Source organism: Panthera pardus, unplaced genomic scaffold (genome assembly GCF_024362965.1).
Source record: "Panthera pardus isolate Hobbes unplaced genomic scaffold, ASM2436296v1 HiC_scaffold_17, whole genome shotgun sequence".
In the NCBI taxonomy this organism is placed as follows: domain Eukaryota; kingdom Metazoa; phylum Chordata; class Mammalia; order Carnivora; family Felidae; genus Panthera; species Panthera pardus.
In genome coordinates, this window is record NW_026526732.1 from 56,935,195 (window position 1) to 56,950,446 (window position 15,252).

General features: G+C 36.2%; 1 protein-coding gene across 2 annotated transcripts in view; it reads right to left on the minus strand.

Annotated features, from left to right (window-relative positions):
- Positions 1-15,252, minus strand: part of LIN28B (lin-28 homolog B) — a 128,012-nt gene that overhangs the window by 48,310 nt on the left and 64,450 nt on the right. For both annotated transcript variants that reach the window (XM_019442980.2, XM_019442981.2), the window contains one exon: positions 9,227-9,411. In XM_019442980.2, the coding sequence (XP_019298525.1) occupies positions 9,227-9,411 (185 nt within the window). The remainder of the gene's footprint in view (positions 1-9,226; positions 9,412-15,252) is intronic.

The window sequence follows — 15,252 nt, forward strand, 5'->3', positions numbered from 1 at the left end:
CAGTATCAGTAGTATTTAGGGAAATGAAAGTTAAAAGCATGATAAGATGTTGCTATGCATCTTTTAGAATGGTTAAATTTTTTAATTCTGACAATACTAAATGCTGACAAAGATGTAGAGTAGTTGGAACTCCTATTATTCATATTATCGTCAGTGGGAATTCCAAAGAGTACAACCACCCTGAAAAAAAAAAATGGGCAGTTTCTTAGATCAGAGTGTAAATAAATGAAATAGAAACCAAAAAGACAACAGAAAGATCAGTGAAACCAAGAGCCAGTTCTTTGGAAAGATAAAACAGAAAAACCTTTAGCTAGACTTACTATGGAAAAAAGAGAGGGCTCAAATAAACGAAATTACAAATTAAAGAGGAGACATTATAGCTGATACCGCAGAAATACAAAGGCTCAAAAAAGACTACTATGAACAATTATACATCAACATATTGGACAACCTAGAAGAAATGGATGCATTCCTAGAAACACACAACCTACCAAGACTGAATTATGAAGAAACAGAGAATCTGAGTACACGAATTACTACTAAAGAGTAATACAAAATCTCCTAACAAAGAAAAGTTGAGGACTACATAGTTTCACTGGTAATTGTACCAAACAATTAAAGAAGACTTAATACCAATCCATCTCAAACACTTAAAATACAGAAGAGAAGGAAATACTTCTAAACTCATTTTATCAGGCCAGCATTACCCTGATACTGAAACTAGACAAGAATCCTGTAAGAAAATGATAGGTCAATATCCTTGAGGAACATAAATGCAAAGTCCTCAACAAAATATTAAAAAACTGAATTCAACAATACATTAAAAGGATCATATTCACTTCAACTGGGATTTATTCCAGAATTACAAGGATGTTCAAATCCACAAATCAATAAGTATATCACATTAACAAAATGGAGGACAAACATCATATGACCATCTGAATAGATGCAGAAGAAACATGTGACACAATTCAACATCCATTCATAATGTGAACTTTGAAAAAAGTGAGTATAGAGGAAACACACCAATATAATAAGGGCCACAAATGACAAGCCCACAGCTTAGCATTAATTATAGAATGGTGAAAAGCTGTAAGTTTTTCCTCTGAGATCAGAAATAATACAAGGATGCCCACTCTTGCCACTTTTATTCAACATAGTAATAGAAGCCCTAACCAAAGCAGTTACACAAGAAAAAAAATAACTAAAAGGCTTTCAAATTGGAAAGGAAGAAGTATCTCCATTTGTAGATGACATGATACGCACACACACACACACACACACACACACACACACACACACACAATTCAGCCTAAAAAGATCCTACCAAAACATAGTTACCACTAATAAATGAATTCAGTAGAGTTGCAAAATACAAAATCAATATACAAATATCAGTTGGGTTCTTATACACTAACAGTAAACTATCAGAAAGAGAAATTAAGAAAACAGTCTCATTTACATTGCATCAAAAAGAATAAAATATTTAGGAGGTGATAATGAAATACCTTAACCAGGAAGGTGAAGGATCTATACACTGAAACTACAAGAAATTAATGGAAAAATGTGAGGAAACACAAATAAATGAAAAGCTTTCTGTGCTCACGGACCGGAAGAATTAATATTGTTAAAACGTTCATACCACTCAAAGTGATCTACAGATTCAATGGAATCCCTATCAAATTCCAATGGCATTTTTCACTGGCATAGTACATACTAACCTAAAATTTGAATGGAACCACAAAAGACACTGAATAGCCAAAGCAACCTGAAGGAATAACAAAGCTGATGGCATCACACTCTCTGATTTCAAACTGTATTAACAAAGAGTAGTAATCAAACAATATGGTACTGGCATCAAAACAGACCCATAGGTCAATGAAACAGAACAGAAAGATCAGAAATCAACCCACATGTATATGGAAAATTATGACAAAGGAGCCAAGAATATATACAGTGAGAAAGGACAGTCTCTTCAGTAAATGGTGTTGGGAAAACTGGGCAGTTACATGCAAAAAAACCAAAACTGGACCGCTATCTTACACCATATGTAAAAACTAACTCAAAATAGATTCAACACTTGAATGGGGAGACCTGAAAGCACAAAACTCTTCAAAGAAAACATAAGGTGTGAGCTTCCTGACATCAGTCTTGGCAATGATTTTTTGGGTTTGACCAAAAGAGCAAAACAAACAAGTGAAACTAAATCCAAATAAAACACTTCTACACAGCAAAAGAAACCATTAACAAAATGAAAAGGCAACCTATAAAATGGGAGAAAATATTTGCAAATCATATATCTGATGAAGGGTTAATTTAATATTCAAAGTATATAAAGAACTCATACAACTCATTAGCAAACAAATAGTCTGATTAAAAATAGGCAGAGGAACTGAATAGATATTTTTCCAAAGAAAACTATATGATGGACAACAGGTACATGAAAAGGTGCTCAACATCACTAAACATCAGGGAAATTCAAATCAAAAGCACAGTAAGATATCACTTCACATCTGTTAGAATGGCTATTATAAAAAGACAAGAAATAACACGCATTGCTGAAGATGTGGAGAAAAGGGAATGCTTGTGCACTGTTGACAGAAGGGAAGGGAGACCACATCTACAGCAGACCTTTATCACTGCTGCTCCTTATTTTCACTTGCATTGTGTTGTCCTATATTTATCACAGTTCCTTTTGAACAGCTTTTTAAGTATTTGGGAAGTTTACATTGCTATCTTCTTCCTCCTGGTTCTCTGCACCCAACTGTCCCACTGTTGGTGGGAATGTAAATCATTTCAGGCAAAATGGAAAACAATATGGAGATTTCTCAAAAATTTAAAAATAGAATTACCATATGATCCAGCAATTCCACATCTGGGTATATATCCAAAGGAAATTAAATCATTATCTTGAAGAGATATCTACCCCCCACCATGTACTCTGCAGCATTATTTACAATAAATAGCTGAGACACAGAAACAACCTAAGAATCTACTGACAAATAGATAATGAAACTGTGAGATACACACACACAAATATTAATCAGCCATAAAAAGATGGAAATCCAGTCATTTGGGACAACTTGAATGGATCCTGAAAGCATTTGCTAGGTGAAATAAGTCAGCTAGAGAAAGATAAATACCATATCATCTTACTTATCTTAGAATCTAAAGAAACCAAACATACAGAAACAGAGAGATTGGTGGTTGTCAGAGGTGGGGGTTGGGAGCTGGGGGGAATATGTTAACGTGATCAAAAGGTACAGACTTCTAGTTGTAAGACAAATAAGTTCTAAGGTTTCATGTACAGCACATGGTCTAAAGTTAATAACACGTATCATGTATTTGAAAGTTGCTAAGAGTAATGTTGAAAATCTTATCACAAGAAAAAAATTCTAATTATGTGAAGTGATGGGTATTAATTTAAACTTAGTGTGGTAATCATTTACATATATGAAATCATTATATTGAACACCTTAAGCTAATACAATGTTGTATGTCAATTATATCTCAATCAAACTGGGGGAGGGGAGGTACAATTCCACTTCTATTCATGGAAGGCAAAACTATAGTGACAGAGAATAGGTCAGTGGTTGCCAAGAGTTTTAGGTGGAGGAGTGACTACAAAAGACACAGTTAAAAAAGACAAAGGGAAATTCTGAGGATGAGGAAATGTTGTGAATCCAGACTATGATGGTAGCTACATGAACACGTGTGAAAATTCACAGAAGTATACATCAAAAGAAAAAAGTTAATTTTACTATATCACAATCTTAAAAATAAAATAAAAACAACTCTTCAACCAAACAAAAAACCCAGAAATATACCAATGCTTACTTTTTAAAATAGAAATTTACTGGGGACACCTGGGTGGCTCTTTCGGTTAAGCGAACGACTTCAGCTCAGGTCATGATCTCATGGTTCATGAGTTTGAGCCCCACATCAGGCTCTGCACTCACAGTGTGGTGACTGCTTGGGATTCTCTCTCTCTCCCTCTCTCTCTGTCCCTCCGGAACTCATGATTTCTCTCTCTCTCAAAATACTTAAAAAAAACAGAAATTAACTGGAATTCTGGCTTTCTAGTACTTCAGCAAACCAAAGCAATTATTTAATACCATTATTTTAAATACTCTGTAGGCTAGGAGTTGAAAGTATTTTATGCCAATAAGTAAGAAATACTCAAAAAATGATAGGATGTGTCAAAAGGACACAGAAACCAGCTGGAAGGGGCTCCTAGTGAGAGAATCTGGGAAATTTGAGCATTAAAATACATAACACAATTTATTGGAAAAAAACCCCCAGAAATTCATGATCCATATTGAAATAATAAATGAAAAATGGAAAGTTTGATAAAGAATGGGATATTTACATGGCCTAAAAGTATCTCACCACAAATTGCTGATTAATCACAAAAAGAAAAAGTCTGGGTGGACATCTTAATCATTTCATGTCAGCACCATTTCACACACTGCATTTTTTGAAATACCTTTCCCTGACTTCTGAGATAAAACCCTCTCTTGGTTTTCTTCCTATTTCCCTCCTTCTAACTTAGTGCCCTTTGCTATTCCTCCTACAATTCCTGATCCCTAAATGCTGGAGTGCCCTAGGGCTCACTCTGATGGTGATCTCATTCAGTCTTAAGGCTGCAAATATTGTCGATTTGCTGAATATTGCCAAGTTTTTATCTGTAGCCCTGGAACTCCAAACTCATGCATCTACCTGCTTAATGTATGATTTCCACTTGGATGTCTACAATAAATCTCTAACTAAATATATCTGAGATCATACTTCTGATTTCGTGCTCCTTCCCTAGTCTTCTCCCTCTTGGTAAATAAATGGTCCCTCCATCCTTCTGGTTGCTTAGGCCAAACAAATCTTGGAGTCATCCCGAATGTTTTACTTTGTCTCACGGTCCACCTCTGAACCACAGTGAATCCTGTTGTCTGTCTGTACGTTCACAATGTCAGGGTTTTTGTCCCCACCTCTACTACTACCATCCCAATCTGAACCACCATTATGTCTTTTCTGCATAAATGGAACTGCCTCCTTAGTGATCTCACAGCTTCCATCCTTGCCCCTCCACTTTGTGCTGTCATCACAACGGCCAGAATGACACTTTTAAGGAGATAAATCAGCTCATGTTACTTTTCAACTTGGAAGTTTTCCAATGATTTCCCATTTTCCTTCAAATCAAAGTCCTTACAATGGTTGACAGTCTTACAGGAATCTCCTGCTATCTTCCTTCTCTAGTCTTGACCTCTACTACTCTCCCTCTCTTCCTGAGTCCAATCTAGCACATGTGTAAAACATTCCAGAACTATAGTTAAACTTTTTATCTAAAAGACATGATAAGGGGTGCCTGGGTGGCTCAGTTGGTTACGCATTCGACTTTGGCTTAGGTCATCATCTCACGGTTCATGGGTTCGAGCCCTGTGTCAGGCTCTGTGCTGACAGCTCAGGGTATGGAGCCTGCTTGGGGTTCTGTGTCTCCCTCTCTCTCTGCTCACGCTCTCTCTCTCTCTCACTCTCAAAAATAAACATTTAAAAAATAAAAAATATATGTAAAGAAGACATGGAAAAATAAAGGACTTTGTTTTATTTTTCTTTACTTGACTTGTATGTGTGTATATATATACTATCTCTCTCTTCAGGGGCAGAAAAACTAACAGGTAAGTGTACCAGTATACACATTTTCATGGACTTTTTTTTATATATATAAAAAATAAGCTCCTAAAAATGCAGATGAAAACTGAATTTATTCTCTTACTGATGGCTTTTCAAACCAGGGTAAAATATGGACAGGCAATAATAAGTGCTATTGAGATAACTAGCTATGAACTTGGAGAAAAGGAAAGCTAGATCCTAATAGTCCTCTTCAAAAACAAATTATACGCAAAGAGAAGAAATAGTTAAATGTAAAAGATAAATTAATAAAAATTATATAAGAAAATATAGATAGATATAGTATATTATTAATTTTGTAATTTGTAAAGGCAAATAGCAATCAAGTCGGACAGCATCAAGGGCACAGTGACAGACTTGTCTGTATACAAAAGTTTTTAAAAGTTACTATAATTAAATCTAAATTATATTTCACAAGCTGAAAAGATATTTATCTGTTTGCAAAAATGGTTAACATCACAGATATACAAAGAGAATGTGAGAAAATTGAAAATACATATTGGTCTCTTTAGCTGGTTCCTAGCAGGAACTCTTAAAATGTTTATCATTTCCTAAGTGAGAAGACCACTAGAATCATCTCTTGTTCTAACATCTCCTTTGTTCTAACATAGGACCATCTCTTATTTTAACAGGAGTCTTTGACCCCTGTTCCTGACACGGGACTCCTAAAACTCTTATAATTTCCTTGGGTGACCGGGGTGTATCTTATTCTAATGAGGCAACTCTGGGTGGCTTCTGGATGAGAGCTGGTCACCAGAAAGACCAAACCATGATTGGAACCTTGGATTTTTCAGCCCTGCTCTCCATTCTCTTAAGAAGGAAGAAAGGCTGAAAATGAAGTTAATGATTAATCATGCCTATGTGAGGAATTCTCCATAAAATCCCAGTAGTGAGGAGTTCAGAGAGCTTCCAGATGGACCAACACATTCACAACGGAAGGGTGACGCACCCCAACTCTACCTAGACAGAAGCTCCTGTACTCGGGACCTCCCAGACCTCAATCTATGTTTTCTTCATCTGGCTGTTATTCTGTATCCTTTATCATATCCTTTAATAAACTGGTAAATGTAAGTGTTTCCCTCAGATCTGTGAGCCACTCTAGCAAATTAATCAAACCTGAGGAGGGAGTTGTGAGTACCTCTGATTTACAGCCAAACAGAAGTTGTGGGTAACCTCCAGACCCACTTCTTGGAATGACATCTGAAGTGTGTGGAGGGATATAGTCTTGCGGGACTTAGCCCTTAACCTGGGATCTGACTCTATCTCCTGGTAGATGTGTCAGAATTGAGTTAAACTGTAGGACACCCAGCTGGTGTTGTGGAGAACTGTTAGGTGTGGGGGTAAAATCGCCACACACTTGATGTCAGAAATGGAATGCCGTGTAAAAGTAAAGGAGACACACAAGAGAAAAACATAGTAGGGAAGAACTGGGTTTGTCATAGTAGGAAAGAAGAAAATTGAGTTCTTTCCTAAAAAGCGAACTTTCAAATCAATAAGAGCAAATAAACACCTCAATAGGAACATGAGAAAAGGACACGAAACATGTAATTCATAGAAGTAAAAACTGAAAAAATAAAAATATATTTAACCTCTAATATAATCAAAGGATGCAAAGAAAAAAAATGAGCTGTTACCTCTTAACCTAAACCATTGGAAAATATTTTTTAAATGACATCATTCAGGGGCACCTGGCTGGCTCAACTGGTAAGGCATGTGACTCTTTATTTCAGGCTTGGGAGTTTGAGCCCACATTGTGTATAGAGTTTACTTCAAAAATAATAAAATCTTAAAATAAAATAAAATGACATCATTCAATGAGTAGTCTCATTTTTTTTAATGTTTATTTATTTATTTTGAGAGAGAGAGAGAGAGCCCAAGCGTGGGCAAGTGGTAGAGAAAGGGTGAAAGAGAGAATCCCAAGCAGGCTCCACACTGTCAGTGCAGAGCCTGACACAGGGCTCCATCCCATGAACCATGACCATGACCTGAGCTGATATCAAGAGTCAGATGCATAACTGACTGAGCCACCCAGGCACCCCGAGCAGTCTCATTTTTGAAGGGGTTGTATGTTGGCCCTAATCATTTCTGGAGAGCAACGTGGAAATAGATAATAAAAAAAATCTTTAATGTTTATTTATTTATTTTGAGAGAGAGAGCACACATGAGTGGGGGAGGGAAAGAGAGAGAGTACAAGCAAGAGAGGGAAAGAGAGAATCCCAAACAGGCTCCCTGCTGTCAGCACACAGCCAACTTGGGACAAATTCTCACAAACCATGAGGTCATGACCTGAGCCAAAATCAAGAGACACTCAACCAACTAAGCCACCCAGGCACCCCTAGATATCAAAATTTTTCAAATGCACTGTTTTTGATCCAATTTTTTCACTATTAGGTATTTATCCTAAGGAAATAATCAGACAATTTTTCAAAAATGTACATATAAGGATTCCCACTGTAATGCTACTGATGAGGTCAAACCATTCAAAACAGCTTAAATTTAACAAATTAGTTTATTAGCCTTGTTTAAACTCTGGTACATTCATTTCTTTTAATTTTTTTTAATGTATATTTATTTTTGAGAGACAGAGACAGAGTGCAAGCAGGAGAGGGGCAGACAGAGGAGACACGGAATTGGAAACAGGCTCCAGGCTCTGATCTGTCAGCACAGAGCCCAATGTAGGGCTCGAACTCACCTGCTGTGAGATCATGACCTAAGCTGAAGTCAGATGCTTATAAATTCTGGTACATTCAAAAAATAAATAAATTATGGGGCGCCTGGGTGGCTCACTTGGTTAAGCATCTGACTTCGGCTAAGGTCATGATCTCACAGTTTGTGGGTTCGAGCCCCACGTCAGGCTCTGTGCTAACAGCAAGGGGCCTGGAGCCTGCTTGGAATTCTGTGTCCCCCTTTCTCTTTGCCCCTCCCCCACTCACACTCTCTTTCTCTCTCTCTCTCTCTCAAAAATAAACCAACATTAAAAATAAATACATAAATAATAATAAATAAATAAATTCTGGTACATTCACACAGTGGGAATTTATGCAGGTATTTATGACTGATAGGAAATGCTACATGATATACTGTTAAGTGATTTAAAAAATGCAAGTTTCAAAAATACTGCATATATATTAGGATTCCCACCTCTGGTTAGGATTTCAAATGACTTTTTTCCTGATTTCTTTACAATTTTTTTAAGTTTTTTTATATATGAGTTGTCTCTTAAAAACAGATGAAACAATAAATGTATTTTCCTTTGAGAAAACAGGTGAGGTGTTACGATGTACCGAGGGACAACACTATCTGTTGGGAACCTTGACTCCTCCTTTGTGATCTCAGAACAGTCTGGTGGAAATAGTGCACACAGAGAGTTCAAATTGCAAGGTAGCCTATATTCCTGATAGAGTTTATTCAACTACACAATAATAGTATTTTATTTACTTTGGTTAGAATATATAAAGCCCAATAACATAGAAAATACAAATAAATTTTCAGAATTTTTTTCCAAATACAATAAACTCATAAACTAACAAAGTAAAATGATTACCTATCTCCCTTTGGTTTTCTTTTTTGTAGTGTCTTCCCTTTGGGTCTTCTTTCGCTTCCTAAACAAGGGCTCCCACCAGGTCCAGTTACCCGTATTGATTCAAGGCCTTTGGAAGATTTTTTAAATGTGAATTCCACTGGTTCTCCTTCTTTTAGGCTTCTAAATCCTTCCATGAATAATTTGCTCTGTAAAGAGCAGGGGAGGGAGACAGAGAGAAAGAGAGATCATGATTATCAATGTTTTATATATTTTCTCTATGATTTTCAAATTCACAGAGCAAGATATTCACTATTAGCCATTACAAAGTATGAAATCTTTTTTTAAGTTCAATAAAAGTTACACCATTTTAAGGTTTCCTGTTGCAATGCCGGCAATGGGAGATAAACTAAGACCATTTTTTAAGGCAATTTGGTGATACTTACAAAAATTTTAATGTGCATATTCTTTGACCCAGCAATTCCACTTCAAGGACTCTCCTACAGACATACTCACACACAAAGGTTCAAAAACAAAAGAAGAAGACCTATATCAAAATTCACTGCAGCACTGTCTGTTAAAAAAAAATTACAACTACCCTAATGTCCACCAATGGGAAACCAATCTTACAGATTAGAGTGTAGCTATATAATATTATTGAGCCATGAAAAGATCTACATGTCTCACCATCTGCAACATGGATGGACCTAGAGGGTATTATCCTAAGTGAAGTAAGTCAGACAGAAAAGACAAAACTGTATAATTTCACTTATATGTGCAATCTAAAAAACCAAACAAATAAAGCAGAAACAGATTCATAAATACATAGAACTGATGGCTGGGGGAAAATGGGTGAATGGCAGTGGGAGGAACAGGCTCCAGTTACGAAAGAATACCATAATACCACCTACGTAAAGAAGTTTTTAAAACATACATGTTTATTTATATAGAGAGGAGGTTCTTTTCTCCAGTTCTTTTTTTTGGGAAAGTGGGAAAGCTTGTTGGTATACACATTATTATAGGTTTTTGTTTTTTATAATTTGAAAGGAAATAGATTTTTACAGTTTGAAATATAGTGGATTTTTGTGGAGGGGAAAAAGTTTCCCGATTGCAAAAGTGTAACCTTGGTTACAAATATTAATTGGCTTTTTCGATCTCTTTTCATCAAAGTCAATGTGCCAATTCAAAATAACTAAAAATAATTAAATCATTAGTTTTATGTTTTCAAATGCTTTTGTGTGTATTTTATGGGTCTAATTTGGAATATCATGTAGTTTTCAAAGACTTTTATGAATTTGGGGGCAAAAGGAAGCAAAACTAAATATGATGGGAGCCCTTGGGTCAAGTCCATTTCTTTAAGTAAACAGCTACACAGCTTTGAAAGAGCCATTTCATCTCTTTTCTGTTTATCTGTAAATTTAAGGGATTTGAGTTTCCCCACGTGTATTCTAAGGAACAATGAATGGTTCCAAGAAAGACTCCATGAAAAAAGGATTTTGTGGTCAAATAAGTTTGTAAAATGCTCTACCTTGTTTCTCCTTAGATGAATCACATTAGCATATATTAAAGTCTCCGAGATTCCATACCCCTCCTCTCCACTCCCTAAATAAAAATTTTGTTTGACTCTGTTTATTTAACCCAGCAATTTCCTGACTGAATTGATCTCAGAGCCGTTTCTTTATGACTACAGTTAACAAGCACACTTAGGGAAATACCGGACCAGAAAGTCTTTACCCCTCCTGAGTCCATGACTCTAAAGGCAGCTAAATAATTACATACAACCAAACAATTACATGGAACAAATAAAAACAACACTTCAAAATTCAAGGCAAAGGGAGACTATTCATGGTGAAAGTGATAGGACACATGAAAACACGGTTTTTAACCAGTCATCTGATGCTTCAAATTCCTTCATGTGGAAGTCTGCAATTTGGCATCACCTTTATTGCTGTCTGATGTCATGCAGAAGTTAAGGAAGAAAACTCACAACTTCCTACACTCCTTAAAATAACAAAAAAAAATTTACTGTTTTTAAAGCTTTATTTAGTATTTTCAAATCTTCCCCCCCCCCCCCCCGCCAAGCTTTCTCCTCACTAATTATAAATAGTTCTTTTGATTTCATTTCCTTTTTCACTCCCCAGTCAAGAAAGTCCAGATTATCAAATCAGATGAAGTGGAGCATACACAGGTCAACTATAGCAATTAAGAGAATAAAGGGACAGCAGTTTTAACTTGAGCTATTGTATGCTCATGTTTTGTTGATGTAATATAAATTCTATCACTTATTTCCTCACAGTTCTTAGTATGTGGGTGTATTTCACCTTCTATTACTACAATTTTTGATAGGTATCATTTATAAGTGAATTGTTTCTCCAAATTTACAGTAAAATTCTACTCTAGTAGACCACTAAGTTCTGGCTATTCTTCATGGTATTCTTAAAGAATAACTTTTTTAAGTCTATCTTACATTACTCCTTCCCAAAATTAGTATATAAGGCAATTTAGACTCATAATAATAGACAAATAATTGACTATCTCCTACCTGGGTCATTGTAATTGTTTCTTCATTGGCATTTCAGCATCAAGTCTCCTCCTTATTCCTTAACATCTTCCATATCTACATATTCTCTCAGAATAAATCTTAGCCTATTAGTCTCCTGTCTCAAAATTCTACCTCTCCCAGACTGTAGACTGAGACCATCCATAATCTTACCTCTAGTTATACTATATATTGTATGATTCCAATTATATGACTTTGTATAAAAGTTAAAACTATGGAGACAGTAAAGAGATCAGTGGTTTCCAGGGATTGGGTGGAGCAGAGGGTGAAGAGAGAGAAATAGGTAGAACACATAGGAATTTTAGGGCAGTGAAAATAGTCCACATGATACCATAACAATGGATAGAGGTCATTACACATTTGACCAAACCCACAGAACACCAAGAGTGAACCCTAATATAAACAAAGGACTTTGGGGTAATTATGATGGATTATCGGTTCATCGATTGCAACAAATATACCACTCTACCAGAGGATGTTGATAATGGGTCTCAACCCCCACCCCAACCCCAGCTCCAAGAGGAGGGAGACAGAATCCAAAGTAGGCTCCAGGCCCTGAGCTGTCAGCACAGAGGCCGACGCGGGGCTCAAACTCATGAACCGCGAGATCACAACCTGAGCCAGAGTCAGACACTTAACCGACTGAGCCACTGACGCACCCCTAGAGATTGAGTTTAATTGCCAATCTTCAATCTAAGTTTTGTAAGTCAATGTAGGTTTTGTAATGAAACTTCCATAAAAACCAAAAAGGTGAGGTTTGGAGAGCTTCTAAGTTGGTAAACATGTGGAGATACTGCAGAATCACGTGCCTCGAAGGGCATGGGAGCTCTGTGCCCTTCCCACATATCTTGCCTTATGCATCTCTTCCACCTGGCTGTGCCTAGGTTATATCCTTTTATAATAAAGCAGTGACCTAGTAAACAAAATGTTTCTCTGTGTTCTGTGTGTAGCTCTAGCAAATTACTCAAACCCATGGAGAAGGTTGTTGGAACCTCGAATCTATAGCCATTATCAGAAGCACATGTGACAAGGTGGGACTTACAACTGATGTGTGAAGCGGGGTGGTGGGGAGCAGTCTTGTACTAAGCCCTTAACCTGTGGGATCTGATAATAATTCCAGGCAGATAGTGTCAGAAATGAGTGGAACTGTAGAATACTTAGCTGGTATCGGAGAATTGTTTGGTGGTATGAGAAAAAAAATCCACAAATTTGCATTGGAGTCAGTATCCTCTGGACTTTGGTAGAAAGCACAGTACTACAAACTCAGAGACAAAGGATGTTTATTATTCAGAGCAGTAGTAAAAACAGGTAATCAGCATTTTTTGTGCTGGTTCCACAAGCCCTTATTCCCACAGGGTGATAGGAATAAGGTCAAATGAAACCTACACACAGTGTGTTGCATTACAAGAGAGGAACACTGACCTTAGGGAAGCTGAATTTTTCATAATGGGCAGTAAGTATGCTTGCCCTTTACTCTGCAAGGAAACACTATCTCTGTGTTCCAGGGTTGTTTGCTATACAAACATCCTTGAAAAGGTAGCCCAGAACAAAGGAGAGCCATTGCCTCACTCACAAGACATGCAGCAATCTGAGAGAATTAGGGAAAATTGTCTTCCAACAATACTGAGTGAAAGCAGCTTTATACAAAAAGAGTACAGACCGTGTATTCCATTGTTTGAATTTCTAGAACACACCAATCTAACCTATGGTAGGAAAAACATTAGAATAGTTGTTGCGTGGGGGTAGGTGTGTAGACTGAGGCGAGACATGCAGGAATCTTACTGGAATGATAATATTCAAGGTCTTGAGAGTGGTTCAGATTACAAAAGTGGAGACATCGTTAAAGTTACTGAAAGGTGCACTTACAATTTGTGCATTTCATCATCTATCAATTTTACCTCAAAAAAAGATATTGAATTCTAGTTAATGATATGCATGCTGAAGGATTTAAGGAGGGAGTGTATTGATATCTGTAACTTCTTTTGAAATGCATCAAAAAAATGGATTAATGGATCCACAGAGAGAGAACCGGGCAAAGTAATGTGAAAAAACAAGCATAGGAAAATTATTATACAATTTAGATATTGAATATAATGGTGTTCACTGTTAAAATTCTATCAGCTTCTTTGCATGTTTCAAATTTTTCATTTAAAAATATTGTAAAAATATATCTTTGACAGAGAGACACTATGGGTAAGAGATATCTTGGCATACTTACATTTTTTAAAAAAGTAACAAACTGAAATTGAAGTTATCATTATTTATAAAAGTATCTATCTAGTAAAGACCAATGTGTATATGGTACTATATTGGACATTACCAACAAATCTCAAAAAATTAAATGTGCTAGTGACTTACAATCAGACATTTTATATTACTTATATAATTGGAAAGGAGGGAAAAGGTGAATGGTGGAGGAGCAGACAGAAAGACAGAGAGAGTTGAATAAGAAGTAATAAATGAACATGAACAGAATTAAGAAAAATGAATAAAGTTCTTATATTCATCTACAAAGAGAATCTGCAGAATTAATTTCAGACTGTATACTCTGGACTGCTGGGACGATGCTTGAATTAGGCAGCAGGCAGGTGATTTAGAGAACAACATATGGGAGCAGAGATCATGAAACTAAAGCAACAATTGATATTCAGATCCTGCTCTCCTTTTAAGAGTATTTTCTGAAGAGTTATACTTGATCCTTTCCTCCCAGGCAATTTCTACCTTCTGCTTGGGGCTGATTTAGCTTTGAGAACAGAATGATATTCACCTTTGTTGTAATGATTGGTGATGTGGGTAAGTCCAGGGAACATGAACTAATGGGAAGTGTGCCCACTTTCCCTTTTAGAAATGAGCAAACAATTAGGAACCTCTCATACCGCACATATAATAAAGATTCCAAGCTTATCTTTTTGATTTTATCCAATGAAAAAAAAAATCACCAAAAACTCAGCTTTCCACAACTAAAGCTGCTTGCCCCCATCTGAAGCCCTACAAAAGAGTGATGTTTAAACTAGATTTTTTTTTTTTTTTACAAATTTAAAGAACTCTGGAGTTCAGAGAAATGCTTCAAGGATTCTGAAATTTATCCAAATTTCTATTTTAAGAATATTTTTAAAGTACCTTAAAATCTGTAATATAAAACACGTATATTATACTGCAAAGTAAGTCAGCAGAAACCCTAACATGTTACCCTACGTGTGGACGTGCAGGTTTCAGAAATTTCTACAGGTATCTTTCAGTGTGTGTATTAAAATCTGTGCTTTTGATTTACAGTACAATACTACAATTCTGTATTGCTCTTTCATTAAAGATTCAGGCTTGCTCATGGCCACTTACAAAAAAAAAATCAAACAAGGGCAATTACTACTAGGGCACATGTGACATACACAAATGTGGCAAGACCCAGGCACATAATATAATTATCAGTTCTTTAATAACAAGTGAACACATAATATGCTTTGTTATAATACTTTGAGAATCATTCACTGAA